The sequence below is a fragment of the Ovis aries genome, chromosome 1, assembly GCF_016772045.2.
Source record: "Ovis aries strain OAR_USU_Benz2616 breed Rambouillet chromosome 1, ARS-UI_Ramb_v3.0, whole genome shotgun sequence".
NCBI classification, from domain to species: Eukaryota; Metazoa; Chordata; class Mammalia; order Artiodactyla; family Bovidae; genus Ovis; species Ovis aries.
In genome coordinates, this window is record NC_056054.1 from 41,190,233 (window position 1) to 41,216,303 (window position 26,071).

A 26,071-nucleotide genomic window follows, 5' to 3' on the forward strand; every position below is an offset into this window, starting at 1 on the left:
TCTGCCAACAGTCTATTCAAGGTATTTCAGGCTTTCTCCACATGCATCTCCAAATACTTCTAGCCTCTCTGCATCACCTAGTTCAAAAGCCACACCCACATTTTTAGGCATTATAGCAGCACCCCACTTCCAGGTACTGGTATCTTCCTTGGCTATCTATGCCATATAATAAATTACCCCAACTTTAGTGGCCTAAAATAAAAATCATTCATCATTTCATAGCTTCTATGGGTCCAGAACCCAGCTGCAACATCTGAAGACATCTGCCTCAATGTCTTTCACAAGGCTGCCATGCAGATGTCAGCTAGAACTGCAGTTATTTTAAGGTTCAGTTTTAGGAGGATCTGTTTGCAAGCTTACTCCCTCGGCTTCCAAGTTCTTTATTGACCGCTGGTCAGAAAGCCTTTGTCTCTCCCTGACTTTGACAGGAGGCCTCCCTCAGTTCTTTGTCTCATGGGTTCTCCATAGAGCACATCACAATATGGCAGCTGGCTTCTCTTAGAGAGAGCCTGAGAAACTGATGATCTTGCTTTTGGTTTTCACTGGGAAAATAGGAGTGGGGGTATGAGTTCATGTTTTTGCTTTTCTCACCAAAATCTATCAGCCTGCCGATGTCTGTGCCTGTGCAGTTTTCCTTATCATCTTTAACTGCTAACGTGTTCCAATATAAAATGAGCCCTTTCTTCTATGTTTTGAGTCCCATCCCCTGTTGTCACTCAAGGAATTTGTTCTTGCAATTATTCCCTCTCGTTCTTGCATCATCAAGTTTTCCTCTCAGCCAATACATATGCTGCAATAACTCTCATTTACTTTTGAATTTATGTTTTAATTGGAGTATAATTACTTTACAATGTTTTGTTAGTTTCTACTCTGCAGCAATGTGAATAAGCTCTAATTATAAATATACCTCCTCCCTCTTAAGCCTTCCTCCCACCTCCCCATCTCAGAGGTCATAGCAGAGCACTGAGCTGAGCTCCCTGCTATATGGCAGCTTCACACTAGCTATCTCTCTTACACATGATAGTGTATTTATGTCAGTGTTGTTCTCTCAATTCATCCCACCCACGCTTTCCCCTCCTGTGTTGACAAGTCGATTCTCTATGTCTGTCTCTATTCCTGCCCTACAAATAAGTTCATCAGTACCATTTTTCTAAATTCCATATATATGTAATAATATACAATATTTATTATTCTGTTTCTGACATACTTCACTCTGTATGACAGACTCTGCTGCTGCTGCTAAGTCGCTTCAGTTGTGTCTGACTCTGTGCGACCCCATAGACGGCAGCCCACCAGGCTCCCCCTTCCCTGGGATTCTCCAGGCAAGAACACTGGAGTGGGTTGCCATTTCCTTCTCCAATGACAGACTCTAGCATCATCTAAATCATCAAATGACTCAATTTCATTCCTTTATATGGCTGAGCAAAATTCAATTTTATGGATGTGTGTATATATATATATATATATATATATATATATATATATATATATATGAAAGTGAAATATACACCAAATCAATAACCCCTATTTAAAACATAGATTTCCTTGATCACCAATTTCCACCAAGTAATTACCCAGTTTCACTACTGCCTCTATAGAAAACCAAGTTTTGAACTATGTGAATACAGTCTTCAGAAGTTAATATAAAAAGGTCAACAAAAGTGGCTTCTGGCCATAAGGGAATAATATATTCTGGAATTACTCCGCTACTATAAACAATTAGAAAACCTGATAAAAGAATAAACATCTATTTTCAGATAATGGACAAAGTCAAAACAGAACAGTGATTCCTGAGAGAAGGAAACAAAGCAGGTTATATATTATTAACGTTTTCTGGGGTGGAGACAACTTCCAGGACATGATACAAGGTGGGGGAACTCAAACAGAACCCTACAATATTGCTGAACTGAGGAGACAAGAATGAAGAGTTCAGAGTAAAATGGGGCTTGATTAATGGAGCAGAATACTCAAAGCAGAGAGGTACAAAGGAATTAGCATTCAGTTCAGTTCAGTTCAGTCGCTCAGTCGAGTCTGACTCTTTGCAAACCATGGACTGCAGCACGCCAGGCCTCCTTGTCTATCACCAACTCCCAGAGTTTACTCAAACTCATTTCCATTGAGTCGGTGATGCCATTTGACCATTTCATCCTCTGTCATCCCCTTCTCCTCCTGCCTTCAACCTTTCCCAGCATCAGAGTCCTTTTAAATGAGTCAGTTCTTCACATTAGGTGGCCTAAGTATGGAGTTTCAGGTTCAACATCAGTCCTTCCAATGAACATTCAGGACTAATTTCCTTTAGAATGGACTGTTTGGATCTCCTTGCAGTCCAAGGGAGTCTCAAGAGTCTTCTCTAACACCAAGTTCAAAGGATCAATTCTTCATCACTCAGCTTTCTTTATAGTCCAACTCTCACATCCATACATGACCACTGGAAAACCATAGCCTTGACTAGACAGACCTTTGTTGGCAAAGTAATGTCTCTGCCTTTTAATATGCTGTCTAGGTTGCTCATAACCTTTCCTCCAAGGAGTAAGTGTCTTTTAACTTCATGGCTGTAGTCACCATCTGCAGTGATTTTGGAACCTAAAAAAATAAAGTCTCTCACTGTTTCCCCGTCTATGTGCCATGAAGTGATGGGACCAGATGCCATGATCTTAGTTTTCTGAATGTTGAGCTTTAAGCCAACTTTTTCACTCTCCTCTTTCACTTTCATCAAGTTCTTCTTCGCTTTCTGCCATAAGGGTAGTATCATCTGCATATCTGAGGTTATTGCTATTTCTTCTGGCAATCGTGATTCCAGCTTGTGCTTCATCCAGCCCAATGTTTCTCATGATGTACTCTGCATTTAAGTTAATTAAGCAGGGTGACAATATACAGCCTTGATGTACTCCTTTCCCTGTTTGGAACCAGTCTGCTGTTCCATGTCCAGTTCTGACTGTTGCTTCCTGACCTGCATACAGATTTCTCAAGAGGCAGGTCAGCTGATCTGGTATGCTCATCTCTTTCAGAATTTCCCACAGTTTGTGATGATCCACACAGTCAAAGGCTTTTGCATAGTCAATAAAGCAGAAATATATGTTTTTCTGGAACTCTCTTGCTTTTTTGGTAATCCAGCCGGTGTTGGCAATTTGATCTCTGGTTCCTCTGCCTTTTCTAAAACCAACTTGAACATCTGGAAGTTCATGGTTCACATATTGTTGAAGCCTGGCTTGGAGAATTTTGAGCATTACTTTACTAGCATGTGATATGAGTGCAATTGTGTGGTAGTTTGAGCATTCTTTGGCATTGCCTTTTTTTGGGAGTCAGCATTAGGGCTGCCTTGATTCTTTGGCTAAATACCAGTCCATCCATGATTTTGGGAAAGAAAACTTCTTGAAAAACAAGTTGCTAGAACTGTAAGCTAAGAAATTCCCGAAAATCACACAGGGCCAGGAATAATTAGTTTCTTATAATGATATTTGGAGAGTCCTAGTTGAAAGGCAAAGGAGAAAAGGAAAGATATACCCCCTTGAATGCAGAGTTTCAAAGAATAGCAAGGAGAAATAAGAAAGCCTACCTCAGTGATCAATGAAAAGGAATAGAGGAAAACAATAGAATGGGAAAGACTAGAGATCTCTTCAAGAAAATGAGAGATACCAAGGGAACATTTCATGCAAAGATGGGCACAATAAAGGACAGAAATTGTAAGAATCTAACGGAAGCAGAAGATATTAAGAAGAGGTGGCAAGAGTACACAGAAGAACTATACAAAAAAGATCTTCATGACCCAGATAACCATGATGGTGTGATCACTCACCTCGAGCCAGACATCCTGGAATGTGAAGTCAAGTGGGCCTTAGGAAGAATCACTATGGACAAAGCTAGTGGAGGTGATGAAATTCCAGTTGAGCTGTTTCAAATCCTAAAAGATGATGCTGTGAAAGTGATGCGCTTAACATGTCAGCCAATTTGGAAAACTCAGCAGTGGCCACAGGACTGGAAAAGGTCAGTTTTCATTCCAATCCCGAAAAAGGGCAATGCCAAAGAATGCTCAAACTACTGCACAATTGCACTCATCTTACGTGGTAGCAAAGTAATGCTCAAAATTCTCCAAGCCAGGCTTCAACAGTATGTGGACCATGAACTTCCTGATGTTCAAGCTGGTTTTAGAAAAGGCAGAGGAACCAGAGATCAGATTGCCAATATCCATTGGATCATCAAAAAAGCGAGAGTTCCAGAAAAATATCGACTTCTGCATCATTGATTACACCAAAGTCTTTGTGTCAATCACAGCAAAGTGGCAAATTCTTCAAAAGATGGGAATACCAGACCACCTTACCTGCCTCCTGAGAAATCTGTATGCAGGTCAAGAAGTAACAGGCCCGGACATGGAAGAACGGACTGTTTCCAAATTTGGAAAGGAGTATGTCAAGGCTGTATATTGTCACCCTCCTTATTTACCTCATATGCAGAGTACATCATGAGAAATGCCAGGCTGGATGAAACACAAGCTGGAATCATGATTTCTAGGAGAAATATCAGTAACCTCAGATACACAGATGACACCACCCTTTTGGCAGAAAGTGAAGAAGAACTAAAGAACCTCTTGATGAAAATGAATATACAATGGAGTAAAGACAATCTCTTTAACAAGTGGTGCTGGGAAAATTGGTCAACCACTTGTAAAAGAATGAAACTAGATCACTTTCTAATACCGCACACAAAAATAAACTCAAAATGGATTAAAGATCTAAATGTAAGATCAGAAACCATAAAACTCCTAGAGGAGAACATAGGCAAAACACTCTCAGACATAAATCACAGCAGGATCCTCTATGATCCACCTCCCAGAATTCTGGAAATAAAAGCAAAAATAAACAAATGGGATCTAATTAAAATTAAAAGCTTCTGCACAACAAAGGAAAATATAAGCAAGGTGAAAAGACAGCCTTCTGAATGGGAGAAAATAATAGCAAATGAAGCAACTGACAAACAACTAATCTCAAAAATATACAAGCAACTTCTGCAGCTCAACTCCAGAAAAATAAACGACCCAATCAAAAAATGGGCCAAAGAACTAAATAGACATTTCTCCAAAGAAGACATATGGATGGCTAACAAACACATGAAAAGATGCTCAACATCACTCATTATTAGAGAAATGCAAATCAAAACCACAATGAGGTACCACTTCACACCAGTCAGAATGGCTGCGATCCAAAAATCTGCAAGCAATAAATGCTGGCGAGGGTGTGGAGAAAAGGGAACCCTCCTACACTGTTGGTGGGAATGCAAACTAGTACAGCCACTATGGAAAACAGTGTGGAGATTCCTTAAAAAATTGCAAATAGAACTACCTTATGACCCAGCAATCCCACTTCTGGGCATACACACCGAGGAAACCAGAATTGAAAGAGACACATGTACCTCAATGTTCATCGCAGCACTGTTTATAATAGCCAGGACATGGAAACAACCTAGATGTCCATCAGCAGATGAATGGATAAGAAAGCTGTGGTACATATACACAATGGAGTATTACTCAGCCGTTAAAAAGAATTCATTTGAATCAGTTCTGATGAGATGGATGAAACTGGAGCCGATTATACAGAGTGAAGTAAGCCAGAAAGAAAAACACCAATACAGTATACTAACACATATATATGGAATTTAGGAAGATGGCAATGACGACCCTGTATGCAAGACAGGGAAAGAGACACAGATGTGTATAACGGACTTTTTGGACTCAGAGGGAGAGGGAGAGGGTGGGATGATTTGGGAGAATGACATTCTAACATGTATACTATCATGTGAATTGAATCGCCAGTCTATGTCTGACGCAGGATGTAGCATGCTTGGGGCTGGTGCATGGGGATGACCCAGAAAGATGTTATGGGGAGGGAGGTGGGAGGGGGGTTCATGTTTGGGAATGCATGTAAGAATTAAAGATTTTAAAATTTAAAAAAAAAAAAAAAAAAAGAACCTCTTGATGAAAATGAAAGAAGAGAGTGAAAAACCTGATTTAAAACTCAACATTCAGAAAACCAAAGTCATGGCATCTGGTTGCATCACTTCACAGCAAATTGATGGGGAAGCAATGAAATTTCCCCATCAAACAAACTTTATTTTCTTGGGCTCCAAAATCACTGCAGATGGTGACTGCAGCCATGAAATTAAAAGATGCTTTCTCCTTGGAAGAAAAGCTATGACCAACCTAGATAGCATATTAAAAAGAAGAGACATTACTTTGCTGACAAAGGTCTGTCTAGTTAAAGCTATGGTTTTTCCAGTAGTCATGCATGGATGTGAGATCTGGACCATAAAGAAAGCTGAGTGCTGAAGAATTGATGCTTTTGAACTGTGATGTTGGAGAAGACTCTTGAGAGTCTCTTGGACTGCAAGATCAAACCAGTCAACCCTAAAAGAAATCAGTCCTGAATATTTGTTGGAAAAACTGAAGCTGAAGCTGAAACACTAATACTTTGGCCACCTGATATGAAGAACTGACTCAAAGGAAAGGACCCTGATGCTGGGAAAGATTGAAGGCAGGAGGAGAAAGGGATGATAGAGGATGAGATGGTTGGATGGCATCACCGACTTCATGGACATGAGTTTGAACAAGTTCAATGGAGTTGGTGATGGACAGGGAAGCCTAGCATGATGCAGTCCATAACGTTTGCAAAGAGTTGGACACGACTGAGTGACTGAACTGAACTGTTGAATACCAGCAGAAACCCCATAATATCCACTGTTTAAAATGAGTCCAGCCAGCCTGGATGAGAAGCCAATTTGGGGGAGAATTTATACATGTCTTTGTATGACTGAGTCCCTTCACTATTCATCTGAAACTATCACAGCATTATTGATAGGCTATCCCCCAATACCCAAAATAAAAAGTTGAAAAAAAAAAGTGTGGCCAGATTTGTCCTAGAGTCAAGGCTGATCTACACTTCCCCCTAAAGAGCTTGAAAAGTTCACACTTAAGTCACCCAAATAACCAATTTCCAGAACAAAATTCAACATTCTCTAAGAAAAAACAGCATGATCCAACACTCAAAAATGTAATATTCACCATGTCTGGCATCCTGTAAAAAATCTACATATATGAAGGACAGGAAAAAGTAAACCCTAACCCAGAGAAAAAGAAAAAAATAGACAATAGATACAGACCCAGAAATGGCTGAGATGATAGAACCAGCAGATGGTTAGTATTAATATCCTCCATGTACTCAAGGATATAAAGAAAATATGAATATAATGAGAGAAATTGACAGTATAAAAAAGAACCAACTAAAATTTTGAGAGAAGAAAGATGCGTTATTTGTAAAGTAAACAAGTGTGCTCAGTGTTAATTGAGAAACTTTAGACAGTGTTATTTAATCAAGAAGCTGTATGCAAACCACAATGCTAGGCTCTGTGAGAAGTACTTCATTCTTTTGCTCTTACCTTTTTTCTTTTCCTTCCCCTTTCGTTTTTGCTTCCTTCTTTCCCATCAAGATGGACTCACAGATTATTATTTTATTTGATGAGCAATACAAATTATTATTTTATTTGATGAGCTATTCAGTTACTATTATTATTTATTTTTTTGCTCACACTGTCCAACATTTGCCGAGTTGGGGCTTATTTAAACTGGCTTCTGTGTCCTTTTGATGTTTTCCATCCATCTTTTTTTTTTTTTTTAATTTAAAAATAGGACTCCTTACTTTCTAACACTACAAGAAATTTCAGGTTGATTTTATGCTTTTCCTGCTCTGACACTGGAATTGGCCATTCCTCCAAGGAGCCCTGATTCCATTTTGTTGGAGAATGATGTTCACAAAGTGGTATCTGGGGGCTAGATGCTCACTGTTACTTGAGTGGCATTATTTCTAGGCCCCCTTAGCTACAGAGTTTCTTATATGCATGCCTACACACAGTACACACACAATGTGCATAATACACATAATACTCAGCAATCTATATTTTTGTATCTCTCTGTATATATATAACAAAAAAGTGTGTGTTCATACTGATACCTCTTGTTCTAGTTCAAAACTGCAGAATCTATTCTAGCAGTGCTTTTCTTTTCTTGTAACAATAGTGACTTCAGTCATGAAATTAAAGACACTTGCTCCTTGGAAGGAAAGCCATGACAAACCTAAACAGCATATTAAAAAATAAAGACATCACTTTGCCAATAAAGGTCCAGGTAGTCAAAGCTATGATTTTTCCAGTAATCATGGATGGATGTGAGAGTTGGACCATAAACAAGGCTGAGTGCTGAAGAACTGATGCCTTTGAATTGTGTTGCTGGAGAATCTCTTGAGAGTCCCTTGGACAGCAAGGAGATCAAACGAGTCAATCCTAAAGGAAAGCAACCCTGAATACTCACGGAAAGGACTGATGCTGAAACTGAAGCTCCAATACTTTGGCCATCTGATGTGAAGAGCCAACTCATTGGAAAAGACTCAGGCTGGAAAAGATTGAGGGCAGGCAGAGAAGATGAGCAACAGAAGATGAGATGGTTGGATGGCATCACCAACTTAATGCACACGAGTCTGAACAAACTCCAGGAGACAGTGAAGGACAGAGGAGCCTGGTGTGCTGCAGTCCATGGGGTCACAAAGAGCTGGACATGACTTAGTGACTGAACAACAACAAACAAGTTTTTCTAGAAGTGAGAAATCTTGCTTCCCTTTCCAACAATATATTACCTAGTTGCTTAGTCCTAAAATACACGCAAAGTAATTTTGGAATAGCTAAGCCATACTACTGTAGGAAACAAAGAGGGTAACTAGAGTACAGTGTTTGTGTTGACTCATTTTGTCTTTGCTAATGCTGAAGGTTGCATGATCCAAATACTGTGTGGTTAACTAGGATATCCCCTCCCCTTCCACTTCATGTGATTATGTTGTTAAGTTGAGATATATTTAGGTCCCTTTGCTTCTGTTTGTATTCATTTTTTTTTCTTCCTTCATCTCATCCTTGTTGATTTTCCATTTGTTTGGTAATATCATACAACTGACAAGTACTTTGTATTATACAGAATGCTTCTTAAATTTGTCTCCTTGATGAAATTTGTCAGCTTCTCACCTGGACCTAGTTCATGAGGTCTGGACTGGGTTTGTATTTCTATCAAGTTCCAGATGCTGCTGATATTATTATTGGCTTGGGAACCATACTGTGAGAACCTCTGATCTATGACACTTACTAAAAACAGATTCCTTGGCCCCAGATATACTGAATTCCATGGAAGGTCCAGGAATCTAATTTTAACAAGGCTCCAGGTCATTTTTATGATGAAACTATCCTGGGATGCTAGCCTGTTTTTTAAAATTCCTTTTGATGGGTAAAGTAGATTTTTGGGGGTAACATTTGTATAGGTTACTAGTCTTGAGTTTTAGAATGTGACTTGATTAAATTATTCACAGAAATAATGCTAAATTTTTCAGTTCATTTAATGGTTCACCAACTATGTTTTGCTCTCAGTTTATGTCACAGTAAAGAACACTCATTTGGTGTTACTCCTATAATAATGTAATATAGATCTTTCTTAGAGACGTTTTAAAATATTGATAGAAAATTTTTGGGGGGGAATAAGTAACATGACCAAAGGTCAGAGGATAGAATGTGCTTTCTATAAACCACTGTGACTAAAAGATGAAATTTCAGTACTAATTATATATCTAGCTTCTGAGTAGAAATATTGCCCGAATTGTGAAATTTGCAAAGAAATCAAATTTTAAATTATTTGACAACTTTTTTAAAAATTATTTTCACTTGCAAATATAGTTTACTCATATACAGAGGGATTAAATAAATAGTGGCACTAAATTTACATGTGTGAGTACTGGCAATGCATAAAATATTTTGCTGAATAAACATTTTTCAAGAATGTCAGGAATTCTTAAGTTTTGGTTATTTTAAGCCAATGTATTGCTTTCTTATTTTAAAAATTTGATCACCATTTTGATTTACACTACTTTGAAATTTTGATAATTTCAAAGTACTATCAAAATTTTAAAGTACCTTCTTTGAAATAATTTTTTTTATTTATTTATTTTTGGCTGTACTGGGTCTTCCCTGCTATGTGTGGGCTTTCTCTAGTTCTGGTGATTATTTATTTTATGTTTGGCTGTACTGGATCTTTGCTGCTATGTGTGCACTTTCTCTATTTCTGGTGATTATTTATTTTACTTTTGGCAGTACTAGGTCTTTGCTGCTATGTGTGGGCTTTCTCTAGTTCTGGTGATTATTTATTTTATGTTTGGCTGTACCGGGTCTTTGCTGCTATGTGTGGGCTTTCTCTAGTTGTGGTGATGAAGGCCTCTCTTGTAGATCATGGGCTCTAGAGCATGAGGGCTTCAGTAGTTGTGGCACACGGACTTAGTTGCCCCATGGGATGTAGAATCTTCCCAGATCGGGGATTGAACCCGTCCCCTACATTGGCAGGTGTATTCTTAACCACTCGACCACCAGGGAAGTCCTTGAAGTATCATTTGATGTATGTAAATACTTAAAACTTTAAAAAATCTTTTGGAAGGTAAAAGAAGTTCTTATGCTTACTTTGACAAGTAACAAGGCTGTATAGTCCAGATTTCACACAAACTTGGAAAAACTTCTGCTCTAATAAATGTGAGAAATATCTAGTGTTTTCCTCAAGGAAAAAATAATTCAAAATAATTCTGTAATTTTCTAATTATGTGAATTTTTGAAATATTAACAATTCAGATTATAATTATTCTTTAGTTATGGCCATTAGAATCTTTACTAATCCCTCAAGTAAAATGATAATGGTAACAGTGAACTTATCTTTGATTATAAGGCATCTTGGATGTAATGAATTGAGTACTGAACATGGAAGCGTGAGACTTAAGATGAATTCCACTCCATGTTCTCCCTGAGCCTCAGTTTTTTGCTTGTAAAATAGGTGATATTAGTTCCCTCATAAAGTAGTTTTATCCTCAAGGTGTTTTGTGTGCATTATAGATATGCTAAATAGTGAAATTTGATGGTATATTTAATGTGGCTTCTATATTTTGTATCCTTTTTTCATCAAGTAGTCACCAGTTCAGTTCAGTCGCCCAGTCGAGTCCGACTCTTTATGACCCCATGGACTGCAGCACACCAGGCCTCCCTGTCCATCACCAGCTCCCGGAGTTTACTCAAACTCATGTCCATTGAGTCGGTGTTGCCATCCAACCATCTCATTCTCTGTTGTCCCCTTCTCCTCCCGCCTTCAATCTTTCCCAGCATCAGGGTCTTCTCAAATGAATCAGGTGGTCAAAGTATTGGAGTTTCAGCTTCAACATCGGTCCTTCCAATGAATATTCAGGACTGATTTCCTTCAGGATGGACTGGTTGGATCTCCTTGCAGTCCAAGGAACTCTCAAGAGTCTTCTCCAACACCACAATTCAAAAGCATCTGTTCTTCAGCACTCAGCTTTCTTTATAGTCAAATTCTCACATCCATACATGACCACTGGAAAAACCATAGCCTTGACTAAACAGACCTTTGTTGGCTAAGTAATGTCTCTGTTTTTTAATATGCTGTCTAGGTAGGTCAAAAACTTTTCTTCCAAGGAGTAAGCATCTTTTAACTTCATGGCTGCAGTCACCATCTGCAGTGATTTTGGAGCCCCCCAAAATAAAGTCAGCCAGTTTCCCCATCTATTCACCGTGAAGTGGTAGGACCAGATGCCATGATCTTCGTTTTCTGAATGTTGAGCTTTAAGCCAATTTTTTTACTCTCCTCTTTCACTTTCATCAAGAGGCTCTTTAGTTCTTCTTCACTTTCTGCCATAAGGGTGGTGTCATCTGTGTATCTGAGGTTATTGATATTTCTCCCGGCAATCTTGATTCCAGCTTGTGCTTCATCCAGCCCAGCGTGTCTCATGATGTACTCTGCATATAAGTTAAATAAGCAGGGTGACGATACACAGCCTTGACGTACTCCTTTTCCTGTTTGGAACCAGTCTGTTGTTCCATGTCCAGTTCTAACTGTTGCCTCCTGACCTGCATACAGATTTCTCAAGTGGCAGGTCAGGTGGTCTGGTATACTGGTAGTTAGCAGTAGGGAATATGAAATGTTTTTAGCCTGTAGCTGGGATAGAAAATCTTTTTTTTTAAAGGTGAAGATAATAAATATTTTAGGCTTTAGTCTCCATTCTCTTTGTATCACAACCTTGTAGTCATAGTTACTAATGAATGAATTAGTAAATGAATGAGCATGACTGTGTTTATGGACACTGAAATGTGAATTTTGTATAATTTCCATGATTGTGGGATATTTTTCCTTCTTTTTTTAAACCAGTAGATAATGTAAGAAATAATTCTTAGCTCATAGGCTGTACAAAAGCAATTGTATTTGGCTTGTGGGATACAGTTTCCTCACCCCTGAGTTTCATGAAGGGGTTATCTGTTGGAGTGATTTGGGAAATTACTTTGTGGAGATTTTTACTAAAAACCCTACAAATTATGAAATACTATGATACATATTATATAGTACATGTATTCTATAACACATAATAATTATATATCATTATTATGAATATATACTATGCATATTTTTGTGTATACTGAAATGATAAAGTAAATGAAAATGAGATTGATTAAATAGAACACAGAAGTGAAGTGTTAGAGAAACCACAGAGTTAATCTGTTTGGGAATCAGCCCTATTCTATAAATATTCACTGTATTTAGAAAAAAATGACATTGGTGAGACCATCTAAAGTAAGAGTACAAGTCTAACTTTTCTTTTTGCTTTAAAAAAGAAAAAAATCACCAGAATTTCCTCTTAAAAATTATTAGTGGCAAATATGTTTTCTGTTCAGTTCTTTTTTGCCTTAAAATTTGGAAGTTTTTCAGTTAAAGCGTAATACAAGCTGCAAGCATATTTCTGACATAAAATACTGCAATTTATTTAATTTGTTCCATACTCTTTTGATAAAAGCTTTTATTTTAATATTTGAAAAACACATAAAAGCCATGGTGTGATATTTTTAAAAATCACATTTTGTTGGAATTGTTTAAAGGTTTAGGTGAAGTTGAAAGTGCTAAGTCATTCTACCTTCAGTTCAAAATGGAATTTTATGAGTGTATAGCATTTTGAAGTTTTCAAAAACACTTTTTTTGGCACAGTATTTTTATTTTAAGGTAAAGTTTGCATATAATAAAATGCACCTTAAATATAAGGTTGATGAATTTTGAGAAGTATGCTCACCTATGTAACCAATATCTAAATCAAATACATTGCATTTCTCTGATAATTAATGATGTTGAGCACCTTTTCATGTATTTTTTGGCCATGTGTATGTCTTTATTGGAGAAATGTCTGTCTAGATCTTCTTTCCATTTTTTGATTGACCCTTTTGTTATCTTTTTATCTTTCATAGTATCTTTCAAAGAACAGAAGTTTTTAATATTGATAAAAATCAAATTATCAATTTGTCATTTTGTGACTTGTGCTTTTGTGTTACATCTAAGAAATTATTCTTTAAAACAAGGTCACAAATTTTTTTCCCACATTTTTTTCTGATTCATAGCTTTAAATTCTGCATTTAGATTAATGATTTATTTTGAATTAATATTTGAATCTTATGTGATGTGTGGAATAAAGTTGAATTTTTGTGTGGAGGGGGGTATATAGATATCCCACTGTTTCAGCACAATTTATTGAAAAGATTACTCTTTCTCCACAGAATTGCTTTTGCACCTTTGTAGAAAATTGATTGTCCATATAGGTGTTGGTTTCTTCTGTTCCATTAATCTATTTTTTTCTCTTTACGTTCATACTCCTTTGGCTTGATTATTGTAGCTTATTAGCTGTGACTTCTTGTTTTATTATTTTAGCGGTGGTTTTAGGATTTAGAATATAGGTCTTTAACTTAATATAGCCGAACTGATGTTATACCTCCAACTGACATTTCACCACTACATGTATAGTGGAAGAAATTTATAGTTGTATATTTACACATCTCCCCTTTCCCCAAGTTTGGTATTAATGTCATACATTTTATTTTTACTTATGTTATAAACCCCACACTTTATGGTTATTATTTTTGCTTTAATCAGTCAATAAATATTTATTCTTTAAATTAAATGTCATTTCTTTGTGTGGAACCAGACTTCTATTTGCTATCATTTTCTTTTTGTCTGAAGGACTTCCTTCAGCACTTTTTTTTCTAAAGGAAGTTTTTGCAAGTTTGATTGATGATAAATTCTTTCCATTTTGGTGTGTCTGTAAAAAGCCTTTATTACATGTTTATTTTGAAAGTTATTTTTATTGAATATAGGATTTTAAAATCACAATTTTTCTTTCAGTGCTTCACTGTTGCCTCATTGTCTTCTTGCTTGTATTATTTCTAACTTGCTTTATTGGTTCTAACTTATATTGATTGCTAACTTGTTTTAACCCTTATCTTTGTGTCTCTGTTATAATGTAGCTTTTTCCCCCCAGAAGCTCTTTAAGCTGGGTGTGCAGAACAGTTTACTTCCATTTGGATTTTGTGTCCTACATTTTAAACACATCTAGTGCTTTCTCATCTATGTTAATACTTAGCTCTTCTTTTCTCATATAGGCTTGACCTATTAGAAGAGTCACCTCTGCTCCCCGAGAAAGGCAGTTTTCACATTGTTCAGTGCAACTGCAGTTTTAATGAATGTTGTGAATGTCATGTGCCTGTGCCAACAGCCAAACTCAATAACACCCTTCTTATGTATTTGAAAATCACATCTGGTGGAGTAATTTTTCACTCACCTCCAATGTCAGCTCAGCCCATTAATGTTGGTAAGTTGTGCCTAAGAAAGATAATATCTTTAAACATCAGTCATTCAAACAGGCTGAAAATTGTTTACAAGATGTTTCATTAACTTATCTCACTTTGACTGACACTGTAAGGATGATAAGTGTAGCCCTAAGGGGTATTAAAAGCAGCTTCTAGAATGGTTTAACAACAGTATAGATATTTCTGCAATTGTAACAAATTCATTTTGAAAACAGTTTGATTTCTTTAAATCCTAGGTCAGTCTAATGGATATGTTTTGTTTGGTTATGACTTTTTCACATCTCAGATAACTATTTCTGAAAATGATTAAAAGCTCTTTTTTACCTGACTTTATGCCTTCAATAAATATTTTTTAGAGACTCGTGGGTATCAGTCACTGATCTAGGAGCTGGGGGAAGCAATGGTGAGTGAGACAAAGTTCCTGCCTCGCAGAGCAGGGGCAGACAATATTGGGCAGAGAAAAACAATGAAAACATAAGCAAACTAATTGGCTGTACAAATCTGATTAGAAGAAAAACTTATATAATAGACAAGTGCCCACATTATTAGTGCAAAGATTCCCCAGATTTCTTTGATTAACTTAATATATAATTATAAATATTCAGTGTATTCAGTTATATTATTTAATGTGAATAATATAGATGAATGTTAAATTATTAATTTATTAACTCAGTTTTGTGTGTATGTGTTAAACTATATGTTACATATGATACATAATTTAATAGTGTTACTGTTTTACATTTCCTGAAATAATTATTGCAAATTCTTTATGTGCTTCTCTGCATCATTGTTTTTGCCATCACTGGAACCACTTTTTCAGATATCTGACACCATATTCCTTACAACTTCATCCTCACTTCTTTTTAAGTACTAAGGGTACAGCATTTTTTGAATCTATCTATGCTATCATATTTAACATTAGGACTTTTAAATAACTTGTCTTTTAGGGATATATTTGTGATTTCCACGTGATTACTATGATATCCAAGAAATTCAGTCATGATGTTATACCATAAGGAAAAAACAAAAAAAAATCTATAACATGTCATCATCTTCTCTTTTTAAAACCAGTTCTATCATGTGATTTTTTAGAAGTATTTAGAGCCAACATTGAATTGTTTTTAAAAATAAAGTAGTTAAGATAAGGTGCTGTGATAGACTTTATAAGAAACTTTAAAAATTTTGTCTTATTTCAGATAATTTTTGGGGAAAAAAATCTCTTTTTTTTTGTATTTGAGTATATGTGATTAAGATCTCAAAATTGAAAGAAATAAAACAAATTGTACAATAGAGAATTTCAGGTGTAGGGGTCTATTATTTCAGCTATGGAAGTCCTCTTTTAGGAAATAGCATTTAAACTGAAAGAAAAAGAGATAACTATGCAAAAATTCCAGAACAAAAGGTGCTCTGAGCAGGAAGAACAGCACTCACAAAATTCCTGGGAGAGAATGAGCTCAGAATTTGGAAGAACCAAAGACAAGAGCCTTTTGCTTGGAGTAATTAAGGTAGGAGAACATTCAGAGATGTGGTTAGAGAGTCATCTGCATCCAGGTCATACCACAGGCTATGGTTACAAAGTTTGGATTTTATTCTAATTACAGTGTAAGCGTTTGTACCAGGAGAGTGATGTGATCAGACGTGAGTGTGTGTGTGTGTGGGCACACGCAAGCACACATGCGTGCTCATGCACATGTTTAAAATGTATGCTCTATTGAAGAAATAAACTTATGGGGAAGTGAAAAGGATACTTGCAAGAATGGGAGGAGTCAGATAGGCAGCTGCTAGAGTTGTCCAGTTGGCTTGGGGTTGTTATAGTGGAGAAGTAAAGAAATGTTCAGGCTTGGGATCTATTAGGAGATGGTGCTTCCCTTATACTCAGTTGGTAAAGAATCTGCCTGCAATGCAGGAGACCCCAGTTCAATTACTGGGTTGGGAAGATCCACTGGAGAAGGGATAGGCTACCCACTCCAGTATTCTTGGGCTTCCCTTGTGGCTCAGCTGGTAAAGGGTCTGCCTGCAATGCTGGAGACCTGGATTCAATCCCTGGGTTGGGAAGATCCCCTGGAGAAGGGAAAGGCTAGCCACTCCAGTATTGTGGTCTGGAGAATTCCATAGACTGTATAATGCATGAGGTTGCAAAGAGTCGGACACGACTGAGCGACTTTCACTTTCACTTTTCAGGAGATGGTGCAGACTGAAGTGGATTGGGTATGGAGTGTGAAGGACAGAGAGGAGTCAAGGGTGACACTTAGGCTTGGACCTGGTTAGTAGCAGAATAGTGTTACCAAATGGGGATATTGAAGATAATTAGGTGTGTGATGAATTATATTTGAGATGCTTATTAGAAATCAAAGAGATGTTGAGTAGGTAGTTAGATATATGATTCTAGAGTTCAGGGGAGATATATATTTGGGAGTCTTCAGCATCAGATGTTTATGGGATTGTATGAGGTCATGCATTTAGAGTCCAGTGAGAGAAAGACTGAGAGGCAATTAGAGAGAAGAGGAGTAAAGGAATGTGACGGCTGGAAACCAGATGGACAAAGTATTTCTACTTGTCCGCTACTCACAGAATAAGCAGTTGGGACACTGCTGAGAGATGGAGCAAAATGAATCAGACAGTTGACATTGGATTCAGCAAAGAGTAGTAAACTTGGTAAGAGCAGTTTCAGTGGACTAGCAAGAAGGAAGGCCTGATCAGAATAGATTGGTTAGGAAAATGGGATGCAAAATGGAGAGTAAGTAATGCCAGCTCTTTGGAGGAATTTTCCCCTGAAAGAAGCCAGTATGTGTGGTCTGGGACTGAGTACCTAGGGGATTCAGGGAAAGATTTATTTTTAGATTTCTAATACAAAGGGATATGTGTATGCATATAAGAAATGTAAAATAGTTTATAATTTTATGATTTCACTTCTGTTTGGTGTCTGTTTTGTTTTCTATCTGTTTGGTCATGAATTTCATGTGTTACTTCTAGACTTTAGAGTTTAGCCATTCCTGCTTTAAAGTAACTAAAAGTTGTAGTATGTTGCAGAGAGTAAAACTTCATTCATTTTGACTTGAGGAAAAGGAAAAAACTATGACTGAATTCTTGAAATTATGAAATGTGGAAAATATTAATGTGCTATTATTTTTTGAAAATAAAATACACATCAGTAAATATTTCAATATAATGATTTCTATGTTTATGAGTAATTCTTATTAATCATAAAAATCTTGAAAGCATAGAGATGCACACAGAAGAAAAATGTATCATTTATTTTCTATTATTTTTCCATTTTTTTCTATTTTAATGCATATTTACACATATCCTTTTATTTGTTCAAATTTTAATGAATTCAAGTAAATAGGCTGCTTAATGGACTTCCCTTTAAGCCCATTAAGATGGCTCAGATGGTAAAGAATCTGCAGTGTAGGGAGACCTGGTTCGATCCCTGGGTTGGGAAGATCCCCTGGAGAAAGGAATGGCTACCCACTCCAGTATTCTGGCCTGGAGAATTCCAGGGACTGTATAGTCCATGGGGTCACAAAGAGTTGGACACGACTGAGCGACTAACACTTTCACTTTCACATTGCTTAATAAACTTTCAAAACTAGCAATATTAAACTTTTTCAACATTCTTCTCTAATATGATTCTAATGACTATAGATTACTTTTAAGGGTATGAACTATTATTTGTTCAATCAGTTCTTTATTGTAAGATGTTTGTGTTGTTTCTACAGATGATTTAAAGTTTGTTGTATGTTTTAAACTCCACAGACACAAATCTCCACACATGTATATACACAAATGCATATGCATACATAAAACACATAGACAAATAAACTCAGAAATTAGATGCTCCTTAGTTTAAATACACCATTAGGATAAGAACTCTATCTGCATTTCTGGTGACAAACCAACTCCTGCTAATGTTGTGTTTACTGCATGTAAATTGTGTATGCTATGGGTTATTTGAGTGGGTATGCCTTGATCTGTTGAACTTGAAAATTAATGTTTACTGTTTTATGTACAGATTTACATGAATCTGCATGCTTATATGCATTGATTTTTGCATACAGAATTTATATGCATTTTCCAAGTAGTGCTCTGCAAAATGCTTTTTCTCCTTGTCATTCACTAAAACAGTGGGTTTCATCAAGGGAGGCTTCAAATAAGTGTGGGAAAAGCTAGGTTCAATAAAGTTAAGCAGGGTTTTTTTTTATAGCAGGAATTCACATTTGTCAAAATAACATAATTTTCTGATTTATAGTTTTTACCAAGTAGGGAGAAGGAAACGAAAATACATGGATTGCTATGGTAAGTTATAGTAGTAGAATATTTTGGTTCTGTAATTAGCCTTTGGATAAGGACTCCTTAAAGAGTAGAATATGCTAAAAATTCATTTTGACTTCGTTTTATGATTATCATGAAAATAACTTAACTTAAAAGTGTTCTCTTTTTTTCTTAAGTGAAGCCTGATCCACCATTAGGTTTGCATATGGAAATCACAGACACCGGTAGTTTAAAGATTTCCTGGTCCAGCCCAACATTGGTACCATTTCAACTTCAATATCAAGTGAAATATTCAGAGAATTCTACAAAAAATATGAAAAAAGTAAGTATATTTTAGTAAATAAAAAGAAAAGTTGAGAAGCAATTAAAGAAAAGGTGAGATGCCCTCCAAGTCCCATAGAAAATGCCTCTGCCTATCAAGTGTGTGTACTGTTTTTGAGGAGATTCAGTCACTCTTCAATATCATACATTCAAGCTTTCATTCAAGATCAGCAAAAGAAATGTGTATGTATGCAAAATTTCTGCATCTTCTATAAAATGATTTTAGAAAAGTTGTTCAGTGTTACTAAATATCTCTTACATGTGGATCTGTGTTATATTTTGATAAGCCTGACAAATTTCTCCTAGAATTAAAGTTCCTTTTCCAAAAGCTTAGTATATTAAATTAATTCTCTTTTTTCTCCCCCTTTCTCTCCTTCTCCATCTCATTAACACAGACACATACACACACACACACACACACACACGACTAATGACTACAAGAAGTCCAGATACAGAACTATTGAATTCATAATCATAGTATTTTCACTTAAAGACCTTCTCTGGCTTTTGATTTTACATGCCATCCTTATTTTTTCTTATTACTCAATATATTTGTTTACATGCAGTCCATGCATTTATACAGTATAGTCTGTCAAATCCTTTTTTCAGAAAGTATTTTGCACCCAGTAGGTGCCAAGAACTCAGGACACACTAGTAGAACAGGAAACACAAGTGGTAGAGGATGGGTTGTATTATTAATTAGAGGGAGGGGAAGATCTCTTTAAGAAAGTGATATTTGAGCAGGGATTTGAAGGAGGTGGTGATGCAGGGAAATTAGGGTCTAAATAGAGGAGATAGCAATTTAGAGGACCTTAGTTGGATGGGAAGTTGAGTGAGGTTAACAGCAGTAGTGGAGGGGTAGGAGAGAAGGAGGAGTCGTGAAGAGCCTCATGGCTCATAACTTTGGCATTTTAATTTGTAAAACTAATTGTTTTATAACTTAGAGGTTAAAACTCATCTTTTTATATCTGGGCTAATTTTCTAAGACTTGCAATTTAGTCACTCAGTTGTGTCTGACTCTTTGTGACCCCATGGACTACAGCATGCCAGGCCTCCCTGTCCATCATCAACTCCTGGAGCTTGATCAAATACATGTCCATCAAGTCGGTGGTGCCATCCAACCATCTCATACTCTGTCATCCTTGTCTCCTCCTGCCTTCAATCTTTCCCAGAATCAGGGTGTTTTCCAGTGAGTCAACTCTTCACATGAGGTGGCCAAAGCATTGGAGTTTCAGCGTCAGCATCAGTTCTTCCAATGAATATTTAGGACTGATTTCCTTTAGGATTGACTGGCTGAATCTCCTTGCAGTCCAAGGGACGCTCAAGAGTCTCCTCCAACACCATAGTTCAAAAGCATCAATTCTTCAGCGCTTAGCTTTCTTTATAGTCCAACTCTCACATCCATATATGACTACTGGAAAAACCACAGGTTTGACTAGATGGACATTCGTCTGCAATGTAATGTCTTTCCTTTTCAATATGCTGTCTAGGTTGGTCATAGCTTTTCTTCCAGGGAAAGCTATGTCTTTTAATTTCATGGCTGTAGTCACCATCTGCAGTGATTTGAAGCCCCCCAAAATAAAGTCTCTTACTATTTCCATTTTTTCCCCATCTATTTGCCATGAAGTGATGGGACCAGATGCCATGATCTTAGTTTTCTCAACATTGAGCTTTAAGCCAACTTTTTCACTCTTCTCTTTCACTTTCATCAAGAGGCTTGTTAGTTCTTCTTCACCTTCTGCCGTAAGGGTAGCATCCTCTTCATATCTGAGGTTATTGATATTTCTCCTGGCAGTCTTGATTCCAGCTTGTGCTTCTTCCAGCACTGCATTTTGCATGATGTACTCTGCACATAAGTTAAATAAGCAGGGTGACAGTATACAGCCTTGACATATTCTTTGCCGTATTTGGAACCAGTCTGTTGTTCCATGTCCATTTCTAACTGCTGCTTCTTGACCTGCATACAGCTTTCTCAGGAGGCAGGTAGGGTGGTCTGGTATTCCCATCTCTTGAAGAATTTTCCAGTTTGTTGTGATCCACACAGTCAAAGGCTTTGGCATAGTCAATAAAGCAGAAGTAGTTTTTTTTTGAAACTCTCTTGCTTTTTCAATGATCCAACAGATGTTGGCAATTTGATCTCTGGTTTCTCTGCCCTTTCTGAATCCAGCTTGAACATCTGGGAGTTCACGGTTCACATACTGTTGAAGCCTGGCTTGGAGAATTTTGAGCATTACTTTGCTAGTGTGTGAGATGAGTGCAATTGTGCAATAGTTTGAACATTCTTGACATTGCCCTTCTTTAGGATTGGAATGAAAATTGACCTTTTCCAGTCCTTTTCCAGCAGTGGCCACTGCTGAGTTTTCCAAATTTGCTGGCATATTGAATGTAGCACTTTAACAACATCATCTTTTAGGATTTGAAACAGCTCAACTAGAATTCCACCACCTCCGCTAGGTTTGTTCGTAGTGATGCTTCCTAATGCCACTTGACTTCAGGATATTAAATGTAGGCAATCTGATATTGTTTAATGTATTGCTGAGGCTTTTTGCCATTTTTAGTCTGTGTTGCCCCACAGTCGAATGGGCCAGGAAGTTCAATAATTTTGAAATACCTCATTGGTTGTTTTATGAAGTTGTATCTCTTAGATGTTTTCACTCTGGTTTGTAAACTGTATTTTGTTTGACTATAGCTGATCATCATGGAGAAGGAAATGGCAACCCACTCCAGTATTTTTGCCGAGAGAATTCCATGGACAGAGGAGCCTGGTAGGCTCCAGTCCATGGAGTTGCAAAGAGTTGGACACGACTGAGCAATTAACCCACACAGCTGATCATTAGACCAGGATTCTTAAAATTATTCATGCCCTCCTTCTGTGACCCATTGCTCTAGGAAGGTTTATAGCTCTGTGCCTACCCTGTGCATCATCTTTTTAAAAAATATTTACTTATTTATTTGGCTGCATCAGATCTTAACTGTAGCACACAGGATCTTTGCTGTGTCATGCGGGATGTTGCCGGGGTCTAGCCCTGGTGAATCCAGGGTAATTCGAAGGGGAGACAGAATTGGTGTCCAAGGAAAAAATTTTATTACAGATATAAAGAGAGATTAGAAAGGAACAGTGTAGTAAGAAGATTAGTGGAGAAAAAGAGGCTGAATAACTTGGTTTACATGGAATACCAATCACCACCTACATAGGCCACAGGCGTCTTTCCATTCTCCCAAAGGAGAGGAGGCACTGAGGCCTCCCCGGTCCGATCTTAGAAGCCCAGGCAAAATTAGCAGGTTTGGTGAGTACCCACATTCCAGATGGGAATTCAGCCAGAAGGGGAAAGAAAGAACGACACGGGGGAATCAGTCTTTCTGGAAACTGATCCCATTTCTTTATTTTTCAGGTTTGCTTATATACTTTTTGTTATACATAGGGATGAATACAGAGGTCACGTGGGGGTCAGCAGACCTGACCCTTGTCAAAATCAGGTGCTTCATATAAATGTATACAAAGGTCTTATGGGTTTTACATCATCTTCTGGCCATGAGGCCTGCTGACGTTTTATGGCCCTTTCTGATAACGGTCAGTCAACCAGAAAACTTATTTTTTACAGGGGTGATTTTTTCTTAAACCAAGCGCCACCCTCCAAATAAAGTTGCATTTCTATAGGGTGAGAGTGTAGTGGGTTACAATCAAGAAAGGAATTTACTTAGTATAGGGTGAGAGTGTAGTGGGTTACAATCAAGAAAGGAATTTACTTAGCCTAAGGTTTAACATGATTAATCTTAAAGGTTAATACTTATTTCTCCTATATGCTAGTTATATTCATTATAAGGGCAGGGAATATGGAGATTTAGCAGCAAATATTGGCTCAACAAATGAAAAACCCTTCACCAATATAATTTCTAATCAACCCACTAATACTATACTAATAAATTTGTAACTTCTCAAAAGAGTCTGCATTTAGAAAGTTTTAAAGCATCTCGTGCCTCTCACGGTTGGGAGGCTGCAAACAATCACATGTGGCTGGACGAACCTGCTCAGGCAGGCTAGAGAACCTTAAGAAGAGTTTGTAAGTTGAAACACTCTTGTCACAGCCAGGAATTTTTATTAACTGGAGCTGCAAGTTAACTCCTTCTCCGAGAGAGGTGGTGGGGATCAGCCCCCTGTAAAGTCAGAGGTATAGGTGAGAGCATAAAACAGTAAAGTAGGTAGACTCTGGTTTGGGGGGTAGATGCTCGGGAACAGGGGGTTTCCTGAGGCTCGATCCCGCATGCCTTTGCGTATGCCGAAGCCTCCTTCCTCATGACCTTTGCCATGGGTGGAATTCCTCACGCTGGCTCCCGGCAGGATCTTTCATTGTGCTGTGTGGGTTTAGTTGCTCCATAGAATGTGGGATCTTAGTTCCCCCACCAAGGATCAGACCTGTGTCCCCTGCATTGCAGGCAGCTTCTTAACCACTGGATGATCAAGGATGTCCCTCTGTGCATTGTAGTCTATTAATATCTTGTATGTTATTGATGTCAGCAAAGGCTTGAAGCTTCCCACTGATTTTAGCTGTTCCTCAAAGTTTGAAAAGTCAGTATTTATTATCATTCAGTTAAAAATATATGCTGATTATCACTGTGATTTTTTTCCCTTGAATTTACAGGCTTTTAAAAATACTATTGACTAATGTCAGTCAAACATTTGTTACTGGGTTATTGATCTCTCTTAAATTCCACTGTCGCCAGCTAACTCCTCCGTAAGATTTTAATTCTTTGAAATTTGTAGAGACCTGGTTGTAATCAATTTTGGTAAGGGTTTCACATCAACCTGATGCTCTGATGTTTTCAAATGATATTTAACAGGCTGATGAGATTGTCACAGCTACGTCTCTGCTAGTAGACAGTGTGCTTCCTGGGTCTTCATATGATGTGCAGGTGAGGAGCAAGAGATTGGATGGCCTAGGAATCTGGAGTGACTGGAGCGCCCTTCTTACCTTTACTACACAAGGTAAGTTTTGTAAGAGTCACCTCTGTTCACAGGGGAGTATGATTCCTGAATTGCCTTTGGCATATTATACTTGTCTTAAATTTTGTGGTGGTAACTCAAAAGGAGGAACACCATATTAACTTCTAATTTAAACTTCGAGCAAGGTAATCCTTTAGTGAAAAGTTGTCTGAGAGCGCCCTCATTTATGTGCAGCCATAGCAATATCTTGCTGAATTACTCTTTCTTACTCAGAAGACAGAGTTGATATAAAAGTTCCAAATTTACAAATTTAGAACACTGCTTGTACTGATGTTTCCTGAATTTACACTTGAAAATCAGATATATTTATTTGGTATACTTTTTAAATATTAAAGTTTTATTTGAATATTTGAATATTATATATGTTATATAATTAAGCAGTTCTTTTCACTCCAGATGCTTGCTTTTCAAAGCTTTTACTTTCAGTTTTCATGTTTTAAAAATAATCTTTAACATCAGAAAAACTGCAGTTTATTCACAGCTTCCTCATGGAGTTGAGGTGCAATGTTTTACATAGAGGCCCCGGAGTCTAATGGTGGTACCCCTGGCACAAGCCAGGCTGTGAATGCCGGAAGGTAGTTCATAGTTCTTTGACTACTTTTCAATCTATCAAATGTGCAGAATTATTCCCACTCAGACTTGCTCAGGTTGATAGTATATATATGGAGAAAGCAAGTACCGTGTAAAACACTAAACCATGTAAACGTGTAAAATACATAAAACACTAAACAGGCTTATTTATTAATTGTGTACTATTTACAAAGCATTGATTGTTAAAAAGTAAGTATCAGTAGTAGTTTAAAAGCACTGACTTTGGAGTCTGACAGAATTTTGTAGGAGTCCTGCCCGCCCCCCTTATTTGGAAAGTTTCTTAACCTCCCTATTCCTCAATTTCCTTATCTATAGAATAAGGTATTTTTATATGGATAGAATGAAATGATGCCCATAAAGTGCTTACTGCAGTGCCTGACTCTCAGTAAGCTCTTGTGAAATAGTGGATCATAGTTTATAAATATCAAGCTTGTAAATGGACAAACTCAATATTCAGAATTTCAGCATCTAATGAAATTTAGAGGTGGACATGATACATATCTAATTGCTTAGCACAAATAGCACTGTGAGAAGAGCTAAAGTAAGTGCTAAGCATTAGAAGGGATTAATTCTCACTTGAAAAGTCAAGAACTGTGAGTGAACAGACTTAGAAGATAGGAATTTCTCATCTCTATTCCTCAAAGAATTATTGAGTATCACAATATGTGTTATAGGATGCTGAAAATTCAACTTTTGTTCTATCTTGAATTATATATCATTGATTAATAGGTCTTAATGACCAGCTGTGAATACATAGAGTGGAATGAATTAACAGCATCAAATTTCAATGAATGTCCTGTGGAGGTTTTTATACAGTGGGATTGGGTGAAGTGGGTGGTGGGGTAGGGAAGTTGACAAGGGAGGTGGAGGCAGCAGCCCCTGCTCCCATTCTGAATGGCCGATAACTTGTACCTTTATTTTGCTGTCTGGTGAAATGTTTCTCTTCCACAAGAAAATGGCTTCATTCTTTGCTGTTTTTCTTCTTAATAAGATCTGAGAACCTACCCTTGCTGAAGAAAAGGGAAATTCTAAAAGAATCATGATTGTTTTAAAGTTTTCTGATGTTCAAGTTATACATTTGTACCTTCCTAGTATAATGATTCTTAGCAATGTTGTGTACTCAGTTGGATTAAATGA

At 37.2% G+C, this 26,071-nt stretch overlaps 1 protein-coding gene across 1 annotated transcript in view; it reads left to right on the top strand.

Annotated features, from left to right (window-relative positions):
• The window catches only part of LEPR (leptin receptor), a gene marked incomplete in the record, with an annotated part of 98,991 nt that overhangs the window by 39,455 nt on the left and 33,465 nt on the right, over positions 1-26,071 (top strand). The window contains 3 exon segments of the mRNA NM_001009763.1: positions 14,542-14,750; positions 19,197-19,342; positions 24,181-24,325. Of these exon segments, the coding sequence (NP_001009763.1) occupies positions 14,542-14,750; positions 19,197-19,342; positions 24,181-24,325 (500 nt within the window).